Source organism: Cherax quadricarinatus, chromosome 53 (assembly GCF_038502225.1).
Source record: "Cherax quadricarinatus isolate ZL_2023a chromosome 53, ASM3850222v1, whole genome shotgun sequence".
NCBI lineage: Eukaryota > Metazoa > Arthropoda > Malacostraca > Decapoda > Parastacidae > Cherax > Cherax quadricarinatus.
In genome coordinates, this window is record NC_091344.1 from 1107095 (window position 1) to 1131708 (window position 24614).

Below are 24614 nucleotides of genomic sequence, written 5' to 3' on the forward strand. Positions count from 1 at the left end.
GCTGCCTTCTGAGCAAAGAGAGGCTGCCTTCTGATCACAGGGAGGCTCCCTTCTGAACACAGGGAGGCTGCCTTCTGAACATGGGGAGGCTGCCTTCTGAATACAGGGAGACTGCCTTCTGAACACAGGGAGGCTGCCTTCTGAACACAGGGAGGCTGCCTTCTGAACACAGGGTGACTGCCTTCTGAACACAGGGAGGCTGCCTTCTGAACACAGGGAGGCTGCCTTTTGAACACAGGGAGGCTGCCTTCTGATCACAGGGAGGCTGCCTTCTGAACACAGGGAGGCTGCCTTCTGATCACAGGGAGGCTGCCTTCTGATCACAGGGAGGCTGCCTTCTGATCACAGGGAGGCTGCCTTCGATCACAGGGAGGCTGCCTTCTGAACATGGGGAGGCTGCCTTCTGAACACAGGGAGGCTGCCTTCTGAACATGGGGAGGCTGCCTTCTGAACAGAGGGAGGCTGCCTTCTGAACACAGGGAGGCTGCCTTTTGAACACAGGGAGGCTGCCTTTTGAACACAGGGAGGCTGCCTTCTGATCACAGGGAGGCTGCCTTCTGATCACAGGGAGGCTGCCTTCTGATCACAGGGAGGCTGCCTTCTGATCACAGGGAGGCTGCCTTCTGATCACAGGGAGGCTGCCTTCTGATCACAGGGAGGCTGCCTTCGATCACAGGGAGGCTGCCTTCTGAACATGGGGAGGCTGCCTTCTGAACACAGGGAGGCTGCCTTCTGAACATAGGGAGGCTGCCTTCTGAACACAGGGAGGCTGCCTTCTGAACACAGGGAGGCTGCCTTCTGAACACAGGGAGGCTGCCTGCTGAACACGGGGAGGCTGCCTTCTGAACACGGGGAGGCTGCCTTCTGATCACAGGGAGGCTGCCTTCTGAACACAGGGAGGCTGCCTTCTGAACACAGGGAGGCTGCCTTCTGAACATGGGGAGGCTGCCTTCTGAACACAGGGAGGCTGCCTTCTGAACACGGGGAGGCTGCCTTCTGAACACAGGGAAGCTGCCTGCCGAACATGAGGAGGCTGCCTTCTGAACACGGGGAGGCTGCCTTCTGATCACAGGGAGGCTGCCTTCTGATCAAAGGGAGGCTGCCTTCTGAACACAGGGAGGCTGCCTTCTGAACACAGGGAGGCTGCCTTCTGAACACAGGGAGACTGCCTTCTGAACACAGGGAGGCTGCCTTCTGAACACAGGGAGACTGCCTTCTGAACAAAGGGAGGCTACCTTCTGAACACAGGGAGGCTGCCTTCTGAACATAGGGAGGGTACCTTCTGAACACAGGGAGGCTGCCTTCTGAACACAGGGAGGGTACCTTCTGAACATAGGGAGGGTACCTTCTGAACATAGGGAGGGTACCTTCTGAACACAGGGAGGCTACCTTCTGAACACAGGGAGGCTACCTTCTGAACACAGGGAGGGTACCTTCTGAACACAGGGAGGGTACCTTCTGAACACAGGGAGGGTATCTTCTGAACACAGGGAGATTACCTTCTGAACACAGGGAGGCTGCCTTCTGAACACAGGGAGGGTACCTTCTGAACATAGGGATGGTACCTTCTGAACACAGGGAGGGTACCTTCTGAACATAGGGAGAGTACCTTCTGAACATAGGGAGGCTACCTTCTGAACACAGGGAGGCTGCCTTCTGAACACAGGGAGGGTACCTTCTGAACACAGGGAGGGTACCTTCTGAACATAGGGAGGGTACCTTCTGAACACAGGGAGGCTGCCTTCTGAACACAGGGAGGGTACCTTCTGAACACAGGAAGGGTACCTTCTGAACATAGGGAGGGTACCTTCTGAACATAGGGAGGCTACCTTCTGAACACAGGGAGACTGTCTTAAAGAACGCAGCTAAACATTACTGAACCTCTTGTTTCCCATTGAAAATTGCCGGTATAAAATATAACATTATTTTAATTATATTATTATAATTATATTCGTAGAGAGCCGGTGATAAGGTTGGGGGTCGTACAGCACCTGGGAAATAGGAGGTAATCAGGTTTGATGTGAGGAAGCAAGTGTAGCTTCAAATCCTTTGATCAAGTCTCCACCTTTGAAGGGATGATAGCTAAATAATTATGTCAAGAAAGGCGATATAGTACGACTAAAGTGATGTGTAGTAACGTTTGAAGACTCGCTGTGTAGCTGAGAGGCGCGTCCAGTATTGCTTTTCTTCTCCCACATATTATGTATTCTCTTTTCACATGCTTTAGACTGACTTGTTCAATGCTCTGGAAATCATATTTTAATATCCCAATTTGTATTTTTTTTTAATATTTTCAGCTAAAAGAGATATAAACATCTTGAGAAAGATACCTGGCGTGCCGTTTATTAAATATAACTAATCTTATGCTTGAAAGATGCTCGATGCAGGACACTCGTTTCGTGTCTGTTTCAGAGAGATAAACAGAAGTTATTTCTCGCTCTTTGAAAATCAGTAGTTCAAGTAAAACAAGACGAAATAAAAAAAAAACTTTTTTGCTCATTTCAGTGCTCAGCTCTATCTAAGGATGAGACCCACAACAGTCGACTGACACCGAAGTACCTATTTACCGCTAGGCGAACAGGAGCAGCAGGCGAATAAAAACATGCGTAACATTTTCCACCCATGCTGGAGATCGAGCCAGGAACGTTCTGGATGAGAGCTGAGTGCTCTACGAACCAAGATGTGTAACGTCTTACATCAAAATTGGATATCGTTGCAATGGTTCGAGAATCGATGCATTTCATCCTTAGATGCGCCGTGAACTCATTTTAAGAAATTACTTTTTTGAGTTGGATGGAAAACATAGCTCCGGCAGAAACATAGATGTTAAATCACTGAGCTCAACTTATTCTCCCACTACGAGTAGTAAGCGTGCAGATTTGAACGTTGCTTCATTTTTCTCGTTTATAGACCCGTCGCTACTTTTTTTAACTAATTTTTTGAGATTTTGAATGCATTTTTGAAGGCTTCTGAAACCTACCCTACCCTAACTTATATTAGTCTAACATAAAATATAAAAACAGGATTTTTAAATAAGTGGAAACGTTAAGAAATAGACCTTATTTTAAGCACCACTTTTAAATATTTACGTAGTAAATTTGTTATAGGATGTTAAGAATAACATCTGAGAACAACACACAAGTGCTAGGAAAGTTTTCTGGAGAACAAACCATTACTTTTCCTTCTTGAAAGTTTGACGCACAACAGTCAATAGTAATGTACCCAATAATGAGACCAAAAACTTTTCACATATTACACACACATTCACTGAGCTTTACACAACAACATACACACAGGAATGATTACCAACACTAACGAAGGATTATTGATCTTAATTTTCTTCCTTTGATTAGATTACATATTTTTGTTTTGAACGCTTAATACTGACATTCTGTCTAATAGAGTCGTGCAGTATTAAGATCTCATCACAATATTTTTGTCTTCTTGTTCTGCAAGGAACTTGGATAATGAATGTAATTTATGACTCAGTGTTTTAAGTAATTCTGTCATCATTGTAGCTACGTTTACGACCTTATTCGGGGTTTTATGGACTGTTGTTCCTACAGCTGGAAAGCTGCTGCATGTTTTCATCATCTACTTCGTTGTATATTTTCTAAACCACTACTAGATGTGCTGTGGGAGCTGTGTCATCTGAGAACAATATCTCCCTCATCAACTACCCCCGGCTCCCTATATAACCCACGTGATAGGCCTAGTAGTTGTATAATAAATCTGAATAGGCATTGGAGCCGTGGCTCAGCTCCCTCAACAGGTCCAGGAACTGTGACTCAAGTCTCTCAAGTTGTCTGCGAGCTTGAGTTTAACATTTTCAAGAGGCTCAGGAGTAGGCAGTACATGGCGGAATAAAGAGCAAATAGCGATTAAATCTTTTTTTGTACAAGAATGGTATACAGTACCGACAAGATGAAGATTTAGATACTTGTACAACATCTGGGTATCTTTATTGTAGACGTTTCGCCATCCAGTGGCTTTATCAATACAGATTCTAATATATAATTTGAAGACAGTAGAACTATATACAGAAGATGAGGTAATCAGTCCCTCAGCCTTGGACTTGGTGTGAAGAGCACCATAAACCTTTTTTTTTTTAACTACGTTTCACCTGTGTTGGGCATGAGTAAAGCCCTACAATGGGCAAAACATAAAATAAAATGCTTGTTCAGTATAACTATCTTTGATTCACCAAGCTTTGAAGTTTTAGATAAACACACTTCAAGAAGCCTAATACTGGCACGGACACTCCTTCATGGGTGCCCAGAAACTGTAAATCAGTATCTGTAAAATGCACTAGAACTGTAGATTAACATCCTCACGAGACCCAGGAGCTAGAATTCAACCCTTCAAGCAAGGTTCCCTGATGCTGATGAGGGGCTCCTGATTCAAGGAACTGGAATCGTTCAACCTTTGAATTGAACTTGACTGGTTTAGGGCTTCCCATGAATTAACAATAATAATAATAATCCCTGTTAAACTCTAAAAAATACGGTATAAAACTAATCACTCCCCAAAAGACACTGTGCTCATACAAATACACAGATTACAATTAAATAAATCATCAAATAAAAGCAAATTGTTTTTAGAGGTTCTTAAAACTGCAAAGAGGAACTTAGCAAGTCATAGCCTATTTAAATGCAACTCGATATCGTGGTCGAAATGAGGAAGCTGATCAATGTGATGCCTATTCCTTAACTTTGAGTTACCGAACAATCAGTGTGATTTCAAGAAAGGAAAATTGTTTAAGTTTATACTAGCAGATACAAGTTACATTCATGAACATATTATCATTTGTTCTCCTCATAGTTTCATTAGTATTTTTTATGCCTAACAAATTTACTGGCATTAAAACTAAGGAGTCTGAAGCAGTCGACAAAAAGCAAAGAATATTAGGAAGCTGATGAAATTAATGACAGAGCACGGTATTAGAGGAGAAATTCTCTCCTGAATCCAGGCATAGATGTTTCCAGTCTAGTGAATAAATAGCGACGCTTGCAAATTTCCTGACGAGACAAACATAGGCAACAAATATATTCTGAAGACATCAGTACACTTCAGGATCAGCTGGATCAGTTAAAGTTGTGATTGATATAATAACAGCTGCTGGTAATGCGTAAACAAATGTAATTTCCTAAGCCAAGTGACTAATAACTGCGCTAGCTATATATAATCTAAATAATGCAGAATTTAATCAAGCCGGATGTAACAGAGGCTAAAGATTTCTGGTTAGAAAACTTTTAAAAACCAAGACAAGTGTTTAGAAGTAATTGAATTTGTTTTTTATTCTATATCGCTGGTGAGCTTTTACCAAGATAATATGGCGTATTAGTGGTTAGGTTAGATAAGATTTGTCAGGAAACAAGACAAGTGTTTCCTGACGCGGGTCTCAGTTATATTATGACCCGCAGCTTGAGATTTTGGTCATCTGGCCCATGCCTTCCGTTGGCTTCCCGATCCACCACATTAAACCTTATAATTATAACTATTTTTAATGGAGCATTGCAGGCCCTCGTTTTATAGAATGGACGTAAATTCGTTGGAGAAATATCCCGAAAAAGATGATAAGGTTAATCCTATGTATTAGGAGTCTTTTTTATGCAGACGAGCTAAATATATTCTCTCCCGAAAGGAGAAAAATAAGGGAGGTTAAGATTGAAGCGTATATGAGGAGTCTTCGCTTACCTTGCACGAAGCCGTCCAGCTTGCAGAAGAGTGTAGGGAGCACGTAGTGCGGGTGAGACAGGTGACGCACTATGTGTACCCACATACAGACCAACGTTACCAACAGGTCAGCAACTGCCAGGTTCACCAGGTACCGGTTGGTGGTGGTTCGCATGTGAGTGTTGTAGTACACTACCAATATCACCAGCAGGTTCCCCACCAGCGACACCAGAAACACTAGTACGTACGCCGCTATCTGTACGTGGGTAAACAAACCAGGTTTACATTAATAATTATAATAAAACAAGTATTATACATCACGTATACACTCGCACACACACACACACACACACACACACACACACACACACACACACACACACAAACCACTTACCTCCTGCTCCTGATATACATAAATGACTAGTCGGAGCAAATTGAATCCAACGTAACATTGATTGTTTATGATGTAAATTTAATGAGGAAGATAACTGGAAAGGGCAGAGTTAGACTCCAAGATGACCTGAACAGATTGCAAACGTGACAGAGTCAACTGGTGGCTGCTTGATTTTAATTCTAAAAAGTTCAAGGTAATGAAAATAAAAGATTGGGTAAGAAGACTGGAGACGGAATACACATATGAAGGCGCGAAACTGCAGAGGGGCCATGAAAATTGTCTTTGTGCATTGTCTACAGCTTCAGAGCTCAAAGATCTGGGAGTAAACTTTGTACCAAGCATATTACCTACTAGGTGAACATACCAGCCGTTTAACTGCCGGGGAACATGCAATACTATTTAACCAAAGAATCAATCACTTTCAAGTACTCAACTATGCATTACTTTTTCAGTATATTAAGTAAATCTTAAACTAGACTTGCCTAGGAGTATGTTGCAGCAGCATGGAGCCCAACCATTCCTCAACAAAAACGTGAAACTACAGAAGATCCAAAGGATCACAACAAGACTGGTACAGGAATTAGGAGAAATTAATTACAAGGGACAAGGAACTTAACATAATACTAGATGAAAAAAAAATGAAGGAGAATGTGATCACGACATTCAAAATACTTAGTGAATTAAAGTCCTACTAGTATTAGTTTATGGTCCAAGCCGGACCAAAACGTCGCCTTTAGTTTAATTCACTTAAGTGGGGGTTATTTGTTCCAGCCATGGAAATGGGTTTTCATATCCTTCAGAAAAAGTTTTTCGGGACAGGCTATATGAGACGTGAGGAGAGGGGGGGAGCGGGACATGATTGCAATTAAAGAAGCAGATGATTCACACGGGCCTTTTAAAGATGCAGATGATCCACACGGGCCTTTTAATTCTCAGGGTAGAGGAAGTGAAACAAATAAGCAGGTGATGTAGGGTAAGCGAACACCAGTCACAGTTTTATGAGTAGATATAATGTGGCCCCCAAAGGCCAGGAATCTGTTCAGTGCTTCTTTGAATGTTACACAGCGAGACCAGCAGCCCTGAATCAATCCTTGTAAACATAAAGTGAGACATACTAAGCGAGTAAAGAAAAACACATCTTCGAACATGTAATACTAAGCATGATAACCCCAACAATACGCATAAACTATTTAGCAGTGGGAAATGCAGTATTAGCAAACCACAGAAAAGCCTGTAGGAGCTTGCATGAGCCCCAGAATTAAGCCCACACCTGGTCAAGCATGTGAAAAATCTCCAAAATGTCCGAATGTTTACAACCAGATTAGTACCAGAACTGGTGTAATGTACTGTAGCATAGACAGAACAGACTTAATTAAGAAGGCCAGGATCAAGGGGACAAATGTGGAAGCTGAGGTCACGGATTAGCCATTACGTAAAGAAGTATTATTTATTTAGTCTGAGAGTGGCTGAAGAGTGGATTGACTTGAATGAGGCAGTGGTGGAGACAAACTCAAAACACAGCTTTCAAGAGTAGATATGATAAGGCCCAAGTGGCCAAAAAAATCTGTGATGTCAATGGAGGCAAAGCCAGAAGCTTAGTATTGAAACTCACTAACACAACTCGGTACACACACACACACACACACACACACATACATACATTCACAAAAACACGCATATGCGCGCATATATTAATTTTTCTAAATTCCTAGAAGCGACTTGAGGGAGAGACAACACTGGACTTGGTACTACATGGAAACAGAGAATTTTTTTTCGTAAAACATGAAAATCATCTTGAAAACAGCGAGCATGTTCCAATAGAAGTATTGGAGTTTGATATGACATGGGGAGGAAAAATAACGAGAATGACTAGAATATAGGAAAGAAAAGTATGATCCAAGTTAGTATTTCAGATAAACCAAAATCAATAAAATATCACAAAGTGAGGGAAAAGTTCAATAGATAGGAGTAGCGATATAGTAACAATAGTTTCATTGCCGGCTACTAGTTAAGGTAGGGTAAGTCAAGCTCCCGTTTTTCCCACCTTTTCTCCCCCTCCCTGAAACTGATAGTTTGACTGCCGGCTGCTTGTTAACGTAGGGTCAGTCTAGCTCCCACTATCCCTTCCCCTCCCTCTTAACCCCCCCCCCCCGAAAGGTGACGTGTGGGGCTCTGGTCAAACAGTAAATCACTCGACTCACAGCTCCCAACACTACTGTAAGTACATGCCTGCCTTGTATTCTAGTGGATTTATTGGTTAAAAGCTTCACTTTTGACAAATAATAAACTTGGTCCTTTCAGTCTTGCTCTAGGGTGACTGTTGTAATAATCACCACGTCTTTTGAGTATTGTACTTGCCATGGAGAGTGATTATTTAAGCAGTGGGTAACCTGTCTATCTTTTCAGCTTGGATGACAGAGAGGGTCACCTGTCAATCAGCGAGAAGAACAGGAGACGGACTAACGTCCTGGAGACGTCCCATTTTGGATTTAATTACCTGTGCACCTGTATGAAATTGCAGGACGTAACCCCACATCATTGCAGCAGTAAAGAACCTGCTTTCCTGTCATCGAGATGTAATACGGCTATACTGTGAAGAACTAGCCAGTGGGTCGTAACCAACACCTGCGACCCCCCATCCCCCAACATCAGCAACGGCTACGATTTCAACAACACACAGTGTCACCAACACCAGACACCCCTATATATATATTAGCGTTGAATTCAGTTATCATTTATATTTTTCATTTTTCATTTTCTTTAATGTAGGAAAATATTTATTATTTAAGTGTTTTATATTTTCTATTTTCTATATAATAAAGTGTTTATGTTTATTATTTCTTTTTCTATTCTTTAATTTTCCTGAGGAGGAGCCAGCCTTGGTAATACTGTCTGAAGTTGTTACAGGGCTGAGTAAGCCTTCACAAGAGGCGACCTTGCCAGGATTAACTCTACTGAATCAAGATTCAACTCCATCTCGAATCTACCATTGGAACTTGAACGCCGCATACCACAGATGGTTACCACCAGCCATGAGTAATCATTCTCTATGGTAAGACTACGGTACAGGTATTTAAAAGATTTGGTGATTGTGATAGTCTCAATTTATTGTAAGTCAAGTCAGGCAGGATATAATATTTAATTCTGCCACCTAATTGTGTGTGAGCTTGAAACACTTTGGAGGATTAGACTCTAGGGACCCGAGATTTTCCAGTGACAACTTGTTTCATTGAGCTCTTTATTATATCAAGGGAACTGTCATAGGACACTCTTGATTTGTTGGTGAGAAGATTGGATGGTCAAGTGACCCCATTCTACTTATTGTTTGCTCGGAGCCAGCATAGAACCCTTCGTTTTAATTAATACATTTTGTTTAATTGAAGCAGGGATCGAGCCCTCTGGTTTATTTACAGTTGGAGCGGAGCAGGAATTGAACCCTCCGTTTTCTTTAATACCAGTTTCATTTCCCCTGATAGTTTGTTATTCTTGCAAGCATGGAGGAATACCAGTTTTGGATGAACGCTGGAAGTAAGTTAGGAATAACAGGGAAAAATTTAGAATCTTTCATTAGTGCTAAGATCCAGGAAAGACTTGAAAGAGAGAGAATTGAGAGAGAAGAAAGACAGCTAGAAAGGGAAAGAGAAGAGAATAAGGAGAGAGAGAGAATCGAAAGAGAAGAGAAAAAGGAGAGAGAGAGAATTGAGAGAGAAATCCGAGAAAGACAGTTAGAACGAGAGCGAGAAGACCAAAAAGAGCGTGATAGACTTGAACGTGAGGAACAAGTTAAATTAAGAGAACTTGAGGAAAGAGCAAAGGATAGAGAACACGAGTTAATAGAGAGAGAAAAGGATCGCGAGCTCGAAAAATCTCGCCTTGAAATAGAGAATAAAAAGTTAACTTTTACACAACAACAATTAGAGGAAGGAGTAATTGAACATCATGCAGCTAGTGCACATATTCCAACACCTAATTTACCTCCCTTCACAGAAGGTGAAGACATTACTTCATACATTATCAGGTTTGAAAATACCGCTACCCTCTGTGAATGGCCTGCTGACACCTGGGCTACTAGGTTGGGTATGTTATTTTCTGGTACTGCTTTGAATATCTATGCAACTTTGTCGCAGGATATCATACGTAATTATAACCTACTGAAGAAGGCAATCCTTAAAGCATATCAAAAAACCACAAATTCTTACAGGAAAGATTTCAGGTATGCCACCTTACAGCCTGGCCAGAACTTTCAGCAGTTACAGGTAACACTCTTTCGTTTGTTCGACTTTTGGATAGAGTGTTCAGGAACTGATCACAGTTATGAATCTCTTAGAGACTTCATGGTTGCTGACCAGTTCCTGACAGCTCTTCCCCATCAGATACGAACATTCATCAGAGAAAGTAACCTGATTAAAGCTGAGGACGTTGCTGAGGCTGCTGACCTGTATCCTGAGGCTCACAATTCCTATAAAGACCTAAAGGGATCGATCCCTAAGGGCAAGGGTTCATCAGACCTTAAGAAATCAAAGCCTCTAGTGGAAAGTAAAATGACTTCTTTTATTCCTGTTTGTCATTTGTGTGGTGTTAAGGGACATAAACGTCCAGATTGTCTTTCTAAGAAGGTCCATACAGTTGGAAGATGTTTTAAAGACTGTAATGACCAAGCACCCTTCTGTTCAGGAACAGTTAATGGACTTAATGTATCTACCATTTTACGAGTCACTGGATGCACATGTATAGTCATTTCTGATATGCTGTTCCCTAACCTTAAAGAAACTCATTCCTCTGCTATACTTTCAGACTACTTGGGCCGTACGGACACTTTTCCTACCATCCGTTGTTACATTAGGTCTAAATGGTTCACAGGTTGGTCTGAAGCCGTACTAGCTCCCATCACTTCTTGCTCCGTGCTAATAGGTAATGTAAAAGGTGCCATTCTTCCTTCTGAGATTGACCTTTCATCACCAAAGATGGACATAAGTGTTTCAGATCCACTTCCTGTAGAATCAGAGAAGCCCCTCGAAAGTTCAGATGAGATAATGTCTCGTGAGATTCATGTGGGATTAAAAACCAGTGATGATACTCTCGAAAGCGAGGTAGTAGGATCACCGGTTCACTTGTTAGATGAAAGTGAAGATATCACCTCCGATACCATAAATGTCTTGACTAGGGCTCAGACCAAAGCCCATGCTTCCCCTACTGTCCATCCTTTGATTTTCCCTGACTTTAAGCCTTTAGACATATCGAAGGACTCCTTTGTCAATTTACAACGTAATTGCCCTTCTCTTCAGAATTGCCATAATGCCGCTAAACAAAATCAAGTTATCCAAAGGAAAAACTTTTCATATAAATTTGAATATATAAAAGGTATCTTGCACAAGTCAGTATTCAAATTAAATTCAGATGAGACAGACTATTCCATCTTAGTTGTTCCAAGTCAATGCAGAGAGACTGTTCTTAAAATGGCTCATGACCTGCCAGTGGCCGGACATTTCTCGCATCGTAAAACTTTAAATAAAATTAGGGAAACCTATTTTTGGCCTAAAATGTCCTCAGATGTCACTACTTATTGTAGATCGTGTAAAGTTTGCCAACTGTCATCCTCCCGAGGTACCAGGCGAGCACCTATGGTCAAAATGCCTATCTTTATGGTACCGTTTGAAAGAGTAGCTATTGACATCGTTGGTCCTTTATCTCCACTTTCATCTGGGGGACATAGATATATATTAACATTAGTTGATTATGCTTCGAGTTTCCCTGAAGCCGTTCCCTTAAAGACCATAACTACTACAGAGGTGGCTGAAGCCCTTTTGTCCATCTTCTCCAGAGTGGGCATCCCTAGAGAAATTTTGTCTAACCGGGGGACACAATTCACATCTGACTTAATGCAACATCTATACCAACTTCTGGGAGTGAAGCCTCTCTTCACCACACCCTATCATCCCAGCTGTACTGGGAGGACTGAGCGCCAGCATTCGATTCTCAAGTCCATTTTAAGGAAACTTTGCTCCCTTAAACCTAAGGAGTGGCATCGTTACCTACCCTGTGCTTTGTTTGCCATGAGGGAAGTTCCCAGTGACTCTTTGGGGTTTTCACCATTTGAACTTCTCTATGGTAGACAGGCCAGAGGTCCACTGTCCATCCTTCATGACTTATGGACTAATGAGGAGGTAAAAGCTGAGGTTCAGTCTTCTTATCAGTTTCTCCTTGACCTTAGATCCAAACTTGAGGAGACCTCTGACATAGTTTCGGAAAACCTAAGCTTGTCAATGGACCAGTACAAAACCTATTTTGACTCCAAAAGTCAGAGGAGAAGTTTTAAAGTAGGAGATGAAGTTCTGGTACTTTTGCCTATCAAGTCAAATAAATTATTAGTAGCATGGAAAGGTCCATATAAAGTATTAAAAATTTGTGGGAAAGTTGACTACCTCATAGAAGTCAAGGGGAAACCTAAGCTTTATCATATCAACATCCTTAAGAAATATTACCGAAGAAATTCGGTTAACTGCCTTAATAACTTTGACTTAGTTTTTCCACATGAAAAATGTAAGAATGTAAGGTGTGCATAATTGACACCTCTAACTTAGACTATGATGAAGAACTACATGACTTGGTGACTCTTCTTGACCACTCGGATGCTACCAACATTAATATTAATCTTTGGATGACCATAAGAGACATGAACTACTTCAATGTGTGAATAACTTTTCAGACATCTTCACTGATATTCCAGGTGTTACCTCCACGGTAGTCCATAAGATTGACTTAGTGAATGACAATCCTATCAAACGGAAATTATACCCAGTTCCAGTTCACCTTAGGGATGCATTTGACCGAGAGGTAGACAAATTATTAAAACTAAAGATCACTGAACCTTCAGTATCTGCATATTGCTCACCAGTAGTCAAGGTTAAGGAGGATAATTCATATAGACTTGCTATTGCCTTCAGAGGCCTTAATGCTATAACTCGGTGGGATGCTGAGCCTATGTCCTTAATAGATAGCGATCTACACAAATTTTATGACGCTTCCTTCTTTTCAGAGATTGATATTGCACAGGCATATCATCAAGTAATGTTAGATCCTTCTTCTAAGCAGTACACCGCTTTTTCTACACACCAAGGACTGATGCAATATAGAACTATGCCCTTCGGTTTGGTAAGTGCCTGTGCTACCTACGTGAGATTGATGAGAAAGGTCTTGGGTAATATGCCAAATGTTTTAGTTTATTTTGATAACATTTACGTAATGACATCCACATGGGGCGAACATATACAAACATTAACATCAGTTTTGCGTAGGTTACGCTCACGTGGCCTCACTGCCAAGCCGAAGAAATGCTTCCTTGGGTATAACAAGATTAGATATCTTGGACTGATACTTTCTAATAACTCTCTGCAGCCTCTCCCCAGTAAGATCAAAGCTTTATTAGAATTTAAATTCCCCAAAACCAAGAAGTTCATGCGCAGCTTTCTTGGTTCTGTAAATTTTTATGCACTGTTTATCCCTAACCTTACTGATCTTACAGGCATCTTATCCGTCTTCCTTAAAAAGTCTGTGAAGGAACCTCTTGAACTTTCCGGCGTAGCTCGGGAAAAGTTTAATGAGATTAAAAGTATCTTTTCGAAAGACCCTATACTTAAGATTCCAGATATTAATAAAACACTTTGCTTAAGAACTGATGCCTCCAATATTGGCTTAGGTGTGGTGTTACTACAATACCATGATGGTACTCCCTTCCCTGTATGCTTCCTAAGCCGGAAACTCCTTCCCACAGAAACGAGATACTCCACCATAGAAAAGGAATGTTTGGCCCTTGTGTGGGGAATCTCCAAACTTAAATTTTATTTGCTGGGAAAAGAATTCATTTTAGAAACGGACCACAAACCTTTGATATACCTAGAAACTTTTAAGGGAACCAACAGTCGCCTCTTGAGGTGGACATTGGCACTCCAGGCTTTTAAGTTCCATATTGTGTATATCAATGGTTCATCCAATTATTTCTCTGACTGGTTAAGTCGTGACAGTCAGTAGAAGATTTGTTGCCTTACTTGACTTCCACATGTTAGAACTTTTTCCTCACCTATTCTTCTTATACACCTTGACTATAAGTCTTGGTATGGGGGAGTGTGAGGGAAAAGTTCAATAGATAGGAGTAGCGATATAGTAACAATAGTTTCATTGCCGGCTACTAGTTAAGGTAGGGTAAGTCAAGCTCCCGTTTTTCCCACCTTTTTTCCCCCTCCCTGAAAGTGATAGTTTGACTGCCGGCTGCTTGTTAACGTAGGGTCAGTCTAGCTCCCACTATCCCTTCCCCTCCCTCTTAACCCCCCGAAAGGTGACGTGTGGGGCTCTGGTCAAACAGTAAATCACTCGACTCACAGCTCCCAACACTACTGTAAGTACATGTCTGCCTTGTATTCTAGTGGATTTATTGGTTAAAAGCTTCACTTTTGACCAATAATAAACTTAGTCCTTTCAGTCTTGCTCTAAGTTGACTGTTGTAATAATCACCACGTCTTTTGAGTATTGTACTTGCCATGGAGAGTGATTATTTAAGCAGTGGGTAACCTGTCTATCTTTTCAGCTTGGATGACAGAGAGGGTCACCTGTCAATCAACAAGAAGAACAGGAGACGGACTAACGTCCTGGAGACGTCCCATTTTGGATTTAATTACCTGTGCACCTGTATGAAATTGCAGGACGTAACCCCACATCATTGCAGCAGTAAAGAACCTGCTTTCCTGTCATCGGGATATAATACTCACGGCTATACTGTGAAGAACTAGCCAGTGGGTCGTAACCAACACCTGCGACCCCCCCCATCATCAGCAACGGCTACGATTTCAACAACACAGTGTCACCAACACCAGACACCCCTATATATATATTAGCGTTGAATTCAGTTATCATTTATATTTTTCATTTTTCATTTTCTTTAATGTAGGATTAATATTTCATATTTAAGTGTTTTATATTTTATATTTTCTATATAATAAAGTGTTTATGTTTGTTATTATTTCTTTTTCTATTCATTAATTTTCCTGAGGAGGAGCCAGCCTTGGTAATACTGACTGAAGTTGTTACAGGGCTGAGTAAGCCTTCACACAAGAAAGATATATAAATAACTTGTCCAAAGAATTTTGTAAACAATTTAATAAAAAAATAAAGAATGTAATAATGGAAGGCGCTGGAATGCCTTGAAAATTTAATTTTAAATAAATTCAAGAAGTATGCCAACCCAACACTTATCAGAGATTCAAACAATCTTGGAACGAATGTTCAGATGTTAAGAGAAAGTAAGGAAGAAGATGTAAAGAGAGAAATAGTAAAAAAAAAAGTATAACAAAGAACAAAAAAGGCACAATACCGTGATTGGAACAATACGACGACGTTTCGGTCTGACTTGGACCATTTACATAGTCACACAAAGTTTGAAACAAGTGAATTATGAGGCGTAGGGGTTATATAGTACTTTCGAGAATTGGAGGCAGTGGGATTTCAGACGAGGATGGATACCTCCAATACTATGGATCAAGAGCCCTTCAAATGTGTCAAAGAACCTTAAAGGACAAATTACGAAAAAAAAAAAAATAATTGATGAGGATACAATCCACGGAGTCGAGGAGGAATTGTGTGAGATATTCACCATAAAATTACCCTCGATATGGAAACACTAAATCCGTCTATGCCTGGAGTGTGAGAAATAATTTGTCTCTAACCAATGAAAAGGTTAGCTCCAAAACCTTGGATCACTAGCCCTTCATCAACATCAAGGCTCCCCATCCCCTTTAGCAAGAAGTCATTTTTTATTAATATTGAAAGACATGAGACGCAAATATGACACTTGGAGATTTACAAGTTTGTGCTAACTTATCAAATCCTTATTTACCATATCTAATAAAATACCACGACAGACTGAAAAAAAAAACTTCAGAAAGAGATGAGCAAATAAATTTTATGTAATCGGTAGTGCACAAAGATTTTTGTGTGTGGATAAAACCGCAAAAGGAAGGTTTCTCGATGCCGGTGAGGGGCTTTTAATCCAAGGAACTGAACCTGGCCTCTTCTTCCTTGCATAAAACCAAATTGTCTCCCATTCCCCCAAGAGCTGTATGACCCCTAAAGATTTAGAGTTCCCCACGAATGCATTCCTTCTTGGCAAGTGCTGCATAAAAACATAATATTGAACATATTAAAACACTATTTGTGTAATTTGTTCGATTTAAAGCAATACTCTTATATTTGGCAACACAGATTTATAACTGTTTGCAGGCATCTGTTTCTTTTTTTTTTTCAAATATTTGGATATTCGTGTCGAAAATGGTAATATATTTCGTACGTTTCTTCTGTTCCGTCTTGGTCAGCCGACTATAGTATGCAAGTCCGTCCCAGCTGTCCCAGCAGTGGCTCTAGACATGCCTCCTGAAGTAAAAACTGTCTCCTAGTTAAACTAGTTATGGCTAACGAGACTAATACCTTTACAGGACGTATTTCTCTGGAAAATTCCGAATGAAAGTCAACAGTTAAATCTAGTTGGGCAAAGTGAGCGCAGAAACGTGAAAATTTACTTCATTACTTTAAACGTACCGACGAAGATGTAATTGGCCAGGTTGGTATATTCTGGCGTGTTCCTGTTTTATTGGCAGTAGTTACATTTGCGTAAATAAAACCTAGACTTAAATCATGACTGCTGATGGAGAGATAATAAACGTAACATTCTTTTATGTAAGAGTCAACATTTCATTAGGATTGTTAGATATCCCAGAAGTGGCACCTTACGCTGCGGTCAGAGGTCACGTGTGGTCACTGTCCTAAGCTGTCTGGGAGTTAGCGTGGGGTGTTACTGAGCACCATGGCCTGCTGTAGTGTTTTGGAATCGCAGATTAAAGTGTTGAAGAAGGAGGTTCTACTTCTTCAGGAGGAAAATAGGAGGCTAAAGCTTCGCCTAGATGGGCTTGGAAGTGTGAAATGGTGGGAGCTGGTGAGGAAAAAGATACCAGCAGTGAGCTAGTCAGCAGTGACATAGTCAACAGGTTGGATAATATTATATAAGGTACTGGGAAAAAGCAGGAGACAGGAGCTGTTGAATAAGTACAGGTCAGCCATAGAAGTTGTCAGGTCTAAGGAAGGGATCCCAATCATATGTAGCATCTTGCCTAGAAAGGGAGTGAGCAATGAATGGATGTCTAGGGCAGCTAGTATAAATTGCTGGCTAGACAAGTAATGGAAAGAACTTGCAATCCCATTCATTGATAACTGGCACAAATTCTATGGCAAGCATGAAATGTATGCAAGGGATGGGGTTCATCTCTCTGGGGCAGAGTGGTTGCATTAGCTAATTCGATTGAGGGGGTCAATGATGACTTGTTTAGGAATTTAAACTGATAGATTATAGAGGTATGGTTGTTTGTGGGAAACAATCAGGCTGCAGTATTAGGGTTAAAATCAGCAGTTATTAACGGGATACCTCAAGGATATGTTTAAAAGACAATATTCAAAATAAAGCTGCTAGTAATGGCAAATCAATTGATCAACAAACAAACAGAGATAGTAGAGGGCAACGAGTGACTAGCTCCCTTGAGGTTTACTATACAAATACTAGGAGTCTAAGAAATAAGATAGATAAGCTAAGATTACTTGCAAGTGCAGGTAATATAGATATTATTGCTATAACAGAGACCTGGTTCAATTTGAAAGATAGAGAAATGCCTTCTGAATGCAACATATAGGGTTATACACTATTCCACACTGATAGGGTCAACAGGAAGGGTGGCGGAGTGGCGATGTATGTCAAAGACAATTTAAACTGTTGTGTTAGACAAGATGTAAGATTAGAAACATCGAACACAGAATCTGTCTGGCTACAGTTTCTCGAAGGTTGTGAAAAATTAATTTTGGGTGTGATTTATAGGCCTCCAAACCTTGATAGGGAGTGCAGTAAGCTGCTATAGGACGAAATTCATAAGGCGTCTAGATATGAAAATGCTGTGTTGATGGGAGATCTTAACTTTAGACAAATTGATTGGAACAATATGACAGGAAATCTTGAGTTTAGTGACTTTCTTGATACAGTTCAGGATTGCTTTTTAAAAGTTTGTGACAGAACCAACTAGAGGAAACAACCTGCTTGACTTAGTTCTTGCCAACAAAGAATCACCAGTTAATTATCTTGAGGTAAATGATGAGCTTGGGGAAAGTGATCAGAAATCACTTAGTTTCAATATATTTTGGAATTGTTAGGTATTTTATACCATTTTAATGTTCTATCTTGGAATTACCCAGATAACTGCAAGTAGCTGTCACAGATTTCTGCTTTGCCGACTTCATGGGTATGAGAAATTACCTGGGTGGGCTAAATTCAGAGGACCTTACTATGTGTCAGGTAGGTAGGGTTGGTTGCCAATATGATGTATTTCAGAGCATAGTGCTGGTTGCTCAGACGACTTTTGTCGCGAGTAGGGAAATTAGATCTAAGAAAAATGATTCCAAATGGATAAAAAATACATTAAAACATCTCACTGGTCAAAAGAGAGGCGTATCAAAAGAGGGGATGGGTAGTTAAGAAATCAATATATTCAATTAGAGAAATAAAAAAAAATAATAAGGAATGCAAAAAGGAATTGTGAGGTTAAAGTCGCAAGGGATTCGAAGACTAACCAAAAAGTGTTCTTTCAGATATACAGAGTAAGACTTGGAACAAGATAGGTCCACTTAAGAGTAACTCAGGTCAGATCACTGACAGTGATAAGGAAATGTGTGAAATTTTCAATACCTACTTCCTCTCAGGTTTTACCAAGGAAGTTTCTAGTAAAATTCCAGAAACAATAAATTATGTAGAACAGGACGATAATAAACCACGCACGGTTAGGGTAACTAATGACATGGTCCTCAGATAAATAGAGAAATTAACACCTAACAGATCCCCAGGCCCTGATGAACTGTTTGCAAGGATTGTAAAGAAAAACTTAACATACGTTTGGCTAATCTTTTCAACATATCACTACAAACTGGCATAGTGCCCGATAAGTGGAAAAATGGCAAATGTAATACCTATTTACAAGGCAGGTGACAAGTCCTTGGCTTTGAACTATAGACCTATAAGCCTTACTTCCATAGATGGTAAATTAGTCAATAATTGCCAAAGCAATTCGTAGCCATCTTGAAAGGCATACAATGATTAATGAATCTCAGCATGGTTTTACGATGGGGCGTTTCTGTCTTACGAATTTATTAACTTTCTTCACTAAGGTATTTCAAGAGGTAGATCATGGTATTGAATATGATAGTGTATATATGGACTCCAGTAAGGCTTTCGATAGAGTTCAACATCAAAGGCTGTTGAGAAAACTTAAGGCACACGGAATAGGAGGTCTAATTTTTTCCTGGGTTGAGGCATGGCTAACAAATAGGCAGCAGAGAGTTTGCATAAATAGCGAGAAATCAGAAGGGGGCACGTCACAAGCGGTGTTCCTCAGGGGTGAGTGTGGGGCCCCTTGTTGTTCACAATCTACATAAACGACATAGATGAGGGAATAAATAGCGACATAAGCAAATTTGCTGATGACACCAAAACAGGCCGGCCAATTCATTCTAATGATGACATTAGAGCACTCCAGGATGATTTGAGTAGACTGATGCAGTGGTCGGAGAAGAGGCAGTTCTAAACATTGGACAGGAAAATAACCATGCCACATACAAACTAAATAATGCAGATCATAATATTACAGATTGCGAAAAGGATTTAGGAGTTCTGGTTAGCAGTAATCTGAAACCAAGACAACAGTGCATAAGTGTTTGCAATAATGCTAACAGAATCCTTAGCTTCATAGCAAGAAGTATAAATAATAGAAGTCCTTAGGTTGTTCTTCAACTCTATATATCTTTGGTTAGGCCTCAGTTTTGGTCACCATATTACAGAATGGATACAACTGCACTGGAAAACGTACAAAGGAGGAGGACAAAGTTGATCCCATGTATCAGAAATCTTTCCTATGAGGATAGACTGAGGGCCCTGAATCTCCACTCTCTAGAAAGGCGTAGAATTATGGGGGATATGATTGAGGTGTATAAATGGAAAACATTAATTAATAAAGGGAATGTAAATAGCATGCTAAAAATATCTAACACAGACACGACTCGCAGCAATGGTTTTAAATTGGAACAACTCAGATTCAGGAAGGATATAGGAATGCACTGGTTTGGTAATAGAGTTGTTGATGAGTGGAACAAACTTCCGAGTACCGTCATAGAAGCTAGGACGTTGTGTAATTTTAAAAATAGGTTGGATAAATACATGAGTTGGACCTAACTAGCTTGTGCTACTAGGTCGGATGCCGTGGTCCTCCTTTAAGTGACGTGACTGACCTCACTAGGTCAGTGAGGCCAGACGGTCAGTGTGCTTAAGGTCACTAGGTCAGTGAGCTTAAGCCGTTGGGAGAACTGGACCTGCCTCGCACAGGCCAGTAGGCCTTTTGCAGTGTTCCTTCTTTCTTATGTTCTTGTGTTAAAATGCTTTGCTGAGGGGAGTTTCTTCCTCCAAGGTTTCGCTTGTATCTTGAGCGTCTCATTCCAACGACTTTAACTTTTTAACACAAATGTATTGTAACTAGGTTAGGTTCATTAAACTATTTGCATTTCAGGTGCCCTAAGACCAATGTTAAATAGTTCATTGCAAAATTCCCAATAATGGGTCTGATGATGCATAAAAAATGTCGTATTATTGGCTTCAAATATTCTTCATTAGTAAATCCTGCAAAACACCAAAGCCGAGTGTGTTATCGAGGTGTGAAGTTGCAGCTGCCGGTTTTGTGTTCAAATGTTTGTATATATTTTTCATGTTAAATCACATTCAATATATATATGAGTATACCTATTCTGAATGAATTAAATCTTTATTGACTGTGAAGGGGCAAATTTGGGTCATCCGAGGCAGGATGACCCATGATTCACACATAATCACTGTCTGTGCGTAGGTGCTCAGATGCGACAATTCAGACGTCACTCCAAACAACAAATATCCCAAACTCCTCCTTCAGAGTGCAGGCATTGCACTTCCCACCTCCATGCTCAAGTCCGGCTAACCGGTTTCTATAAATTCCTTCACAAACTATTACCATGCTCACATTCCAAGAGATCGTCAAGTTCCAAAAACTATTCGTCTCCATTCACTACTATCTAACACTCTCACAAATGCCTTCTGTATGTCCAAACCCCTTGCACTCATAACCTCTTTTACTTCCACTCTTCCACCAACCTATCCTAGGACGACCCCTGCCTCCCCTCCACTACAGATTTATACACACTCCAAGTCATCCTATTTTGCTCCACCCTCTCTAAATGACCAAACCACCTCAACAACCCCAACCCCCTCTTCAGCCCTCTGAATAATAATTAACTCGAAGAATTGAGACACTTATGCAACACATGGGAATCTTTATTGAAGAAACGTTTCGTCACACAGTGGCTTCATCAGTCCAATACAAAGTAGAAATGGGTAAGGAGAGAAGTTTGAGGTAATCAGTCCCTCAACCTGGAATCGTCACACAGTGGCGAAACTTTTCTTCAGTAAAGATTCCCATGTGTTGCACAAGTGTCTCAATTCTTCAACTTGTCGGTTTTCAAAACCATTCATCACATCTGTCAGACACTGCAACATCATGGGATCTTGGTACAAAGACTTCAACGCTTGCCCAACCTTTGGACGACGACCTACTTACACTAGTGGCAGGTCCCACTGTGATCCCACCTCCACCTGCTTCACCTCGTCTCTCTGCAGTATATAAGCCACCTCTCTGGCCCTATGCTGCATTTTCTACAAGAGTGATGGCCTGAACACATCGATTCCAGGTTGAGGGACTGATTACCTCAAACTTCTCCTCTCCTTACCCATTTCTACTTTGTATTGGACTGATGAAGCCACTGTGTGACGAAACGTTTCTTCAATATAGATTCCCATGTGTTGCATAAGTGTCTCAATTCTTCAACTTGTCGGTTTTCTAAACCATTCATCACACAATAATTAACTCCTCGTCTCCTCCAACTTTCCACACTACGAATTCTTTGCATAATATTTAAACCACACATTGCCCTTAGACACAACGTCTTCACTGCCTGCAACCTCCTCCTTGATGTAGCATTAACCCATGCTTCACACACCCATATAAGAGTGTTGGTATCGCTATATTCTCATGCATTTCCTTTTTTGCGTCCATGGATGACATACTTTGTCTCCACAGATACCACAATGCACCACTTACCCTTTTTCCTTCACCTGTTCTATGGTTTACCTCGTCCTTCATAAACCCATGCGCTGACAAGTCTACTCCCAAATATCTGAACACATTCACTTCTTCCATACTCCCTCCCCCCAATGAGATATCCAGTTTTTCTTTACCTAACTCGTTTGATACTCTCATCACCTTACTCTTATCTATGTTCGCTTCCAACTTTCTACCTTTACACACCCTCCCAAACTCAGACACCAACCTTTGCAATTTATCTTTAGAATCTCCCAAAAGCACAGCATCATCAACAAAAAAGTAACTGTGTCAACTCCAATTTTGTATTTAATTCCTCATAATTTAATCCCACCCCTCTCCCCAACACCCTAGCATTAACTTCTTTTGCAACCCCATCTATAAACATGTTAAACAACCATGGTGACATTATACATCCCTGTCTAAGGCCTACTTTTACTGGAAAATAATCTCTCCTACACACCCTAACCTGAGCATTTAGTAACATACTACCTATTCCTTGCACTTGCAACATCTGCCACATTGTTCCCCTAGCCGCCCTATTATATGCCTTTTCAAAATCCATAAATGCAGCAAAAGCTTTCCTGTCTTTATCTAAATACTGTTCATTTATATGTTTACTCTAAACACTTGGTCTACACACCCCTACCCTTCCAAAAGCCTCCTTGTTCATCTGCTATCCTGCTCTCTGTCTTACTCTTAATTTTTTCAGTAATCTCTGCCATATACTTTACCAGGTATACTCAACAGGCTTAATCCCCTTTAATTTTTGCATTCGCTTTTGTCCTCTATGCCTTTATAGGAAGGGACTATGCATGCTCTTTACCAATCCCTAGGTACCTTACTTTCTTCTATATATTTATTAAAAAAGCACCATCCACTCCTAAACTATATCCCCACCTGCTTTTGACATTTCTTTCTTTATCCCATTAATTCCAGCTGCTTTACTCACTTTCATTCTACCCACTGTCTCGTGCCCCTTCCCTACACTCACAATTGGCTCTTCTTCACTCCTACAAGATGTTATACCTCCCTGCCCAATGCACTAAATCACAGCTTCTCTATCTTCATCAACATTCAAAAGTTCCTAAAAATATTCCCTCCATCTTCCCAGTACCTCCAACTCTCCATCTAATAACTCGCTTCTCCTATTTTCGACTGTCAACCTATTAATCTCACTCCAAGACTTTTTATTCTAAACAAAATTTGTTGATAGCCTCTCTCCCCCACTTTCATTTGCTGTCCTTTTACATTCCTTCACCACTCTCTTAACCTCTCTTTTTCCCACCATATACTCCTCCCTTCTTGTATCACTTCTACTTTGTAAAAACCTCTCATATGCTAACTTTCCTCTCTTGCTACTCTCTTTACCTCATCATTCCACCAATCGCTCTTCTTCCCTCCCCCACACACTTTCCTGTAACTTCTGCTGAAAACTCTGCCATTTAAATCTACCCCACGCCTCTTCAGCCTCTCTGCCTATACTTTAATTAGCCCATCTTTCTTCCAATAGTTGTTTATATTTTACCCTAAGTGCCTCCTCCTTTAGTTTATAAACCTTAACCTTTCTCTCTTACTTCTTGTTTCCATTCTCCATGTCTTCCATCTACCTATTACTTTCACTGTAGCTACAGCCAGAAAATGATCTGATATATCAGTGGCCTCTCTATAAACATGTACATCCTAAAGTTTTCTCATGAGTCGTTTATCTGCCAATACTTATTTACCCTTATTACCTATTACCAAACCCATTTCTCTACGAAGTTCAGTCAAAGGCCCCCCCATTTTCATTTACTCATGACACCCCATACGTACCTACCACACCCTTTAAAACCGTTTCTCCCACTTTAGCATATAAGTCCCCTACCACAATTACTCTCTCTCTCTTGGTTCAAAAGTTCCTAAACTTTTGAACCATTATTGTAGATCTTTGCTGGTTTTCTTGGGATCCTTCACACACCTTTTTTATGATAACCTTGTCATCATGAGGTGTTGTCTTACATTTTCTTCCAGATCTTCCTCGACGCAGTGCTCCATAATCACCTGTTTCGCCAGCTCACTTCAGAATCCGACCAACAATTGACTTAACTACGCTCAAATTTTCGGCGAACAGCGTGTTTTCTAAGATCTCCAATACTTAGGTGTAACACCCATCAAGAATTTCAGCAATAGTCACGAAATGAAGGAGAGAACTTGGCGAAACCACAGGCACTCACAGAGCACTCTTGCAGGAATAGCCTTACAGAACAACAGTTGTTGTAGCACTGACAAGAATCGAAGGGTAACACAGC

At 40.7% G+C, this 24614-nt stretch overlaps 1 protein-coding gene across 3 annotated transcripts in view; it reads right to left on the minus strand.

The window, feature by feature from the left end:
- LOC128692422 (orexin/Hypocretin receptor type 1) overlaps positions 1-24614 on the minus strand; it is a 1118627-nt gene that overhangs the window by 322575 nt on the left and 771438 nt on the right. For all 3 annotated transcript variants that reach the window (XM_070096275.1, XM_070096276.1, XM_070096277.1), the window contains exon 4: positions 5698-5932. In XM_070096275.1, coding sequence (XP_069952376.1) covers positions 5698-5932 — 235 coding nt within the window. The remainder of the gene's footprint in view (positions 1-5697; positions 5933-24614) is intronic.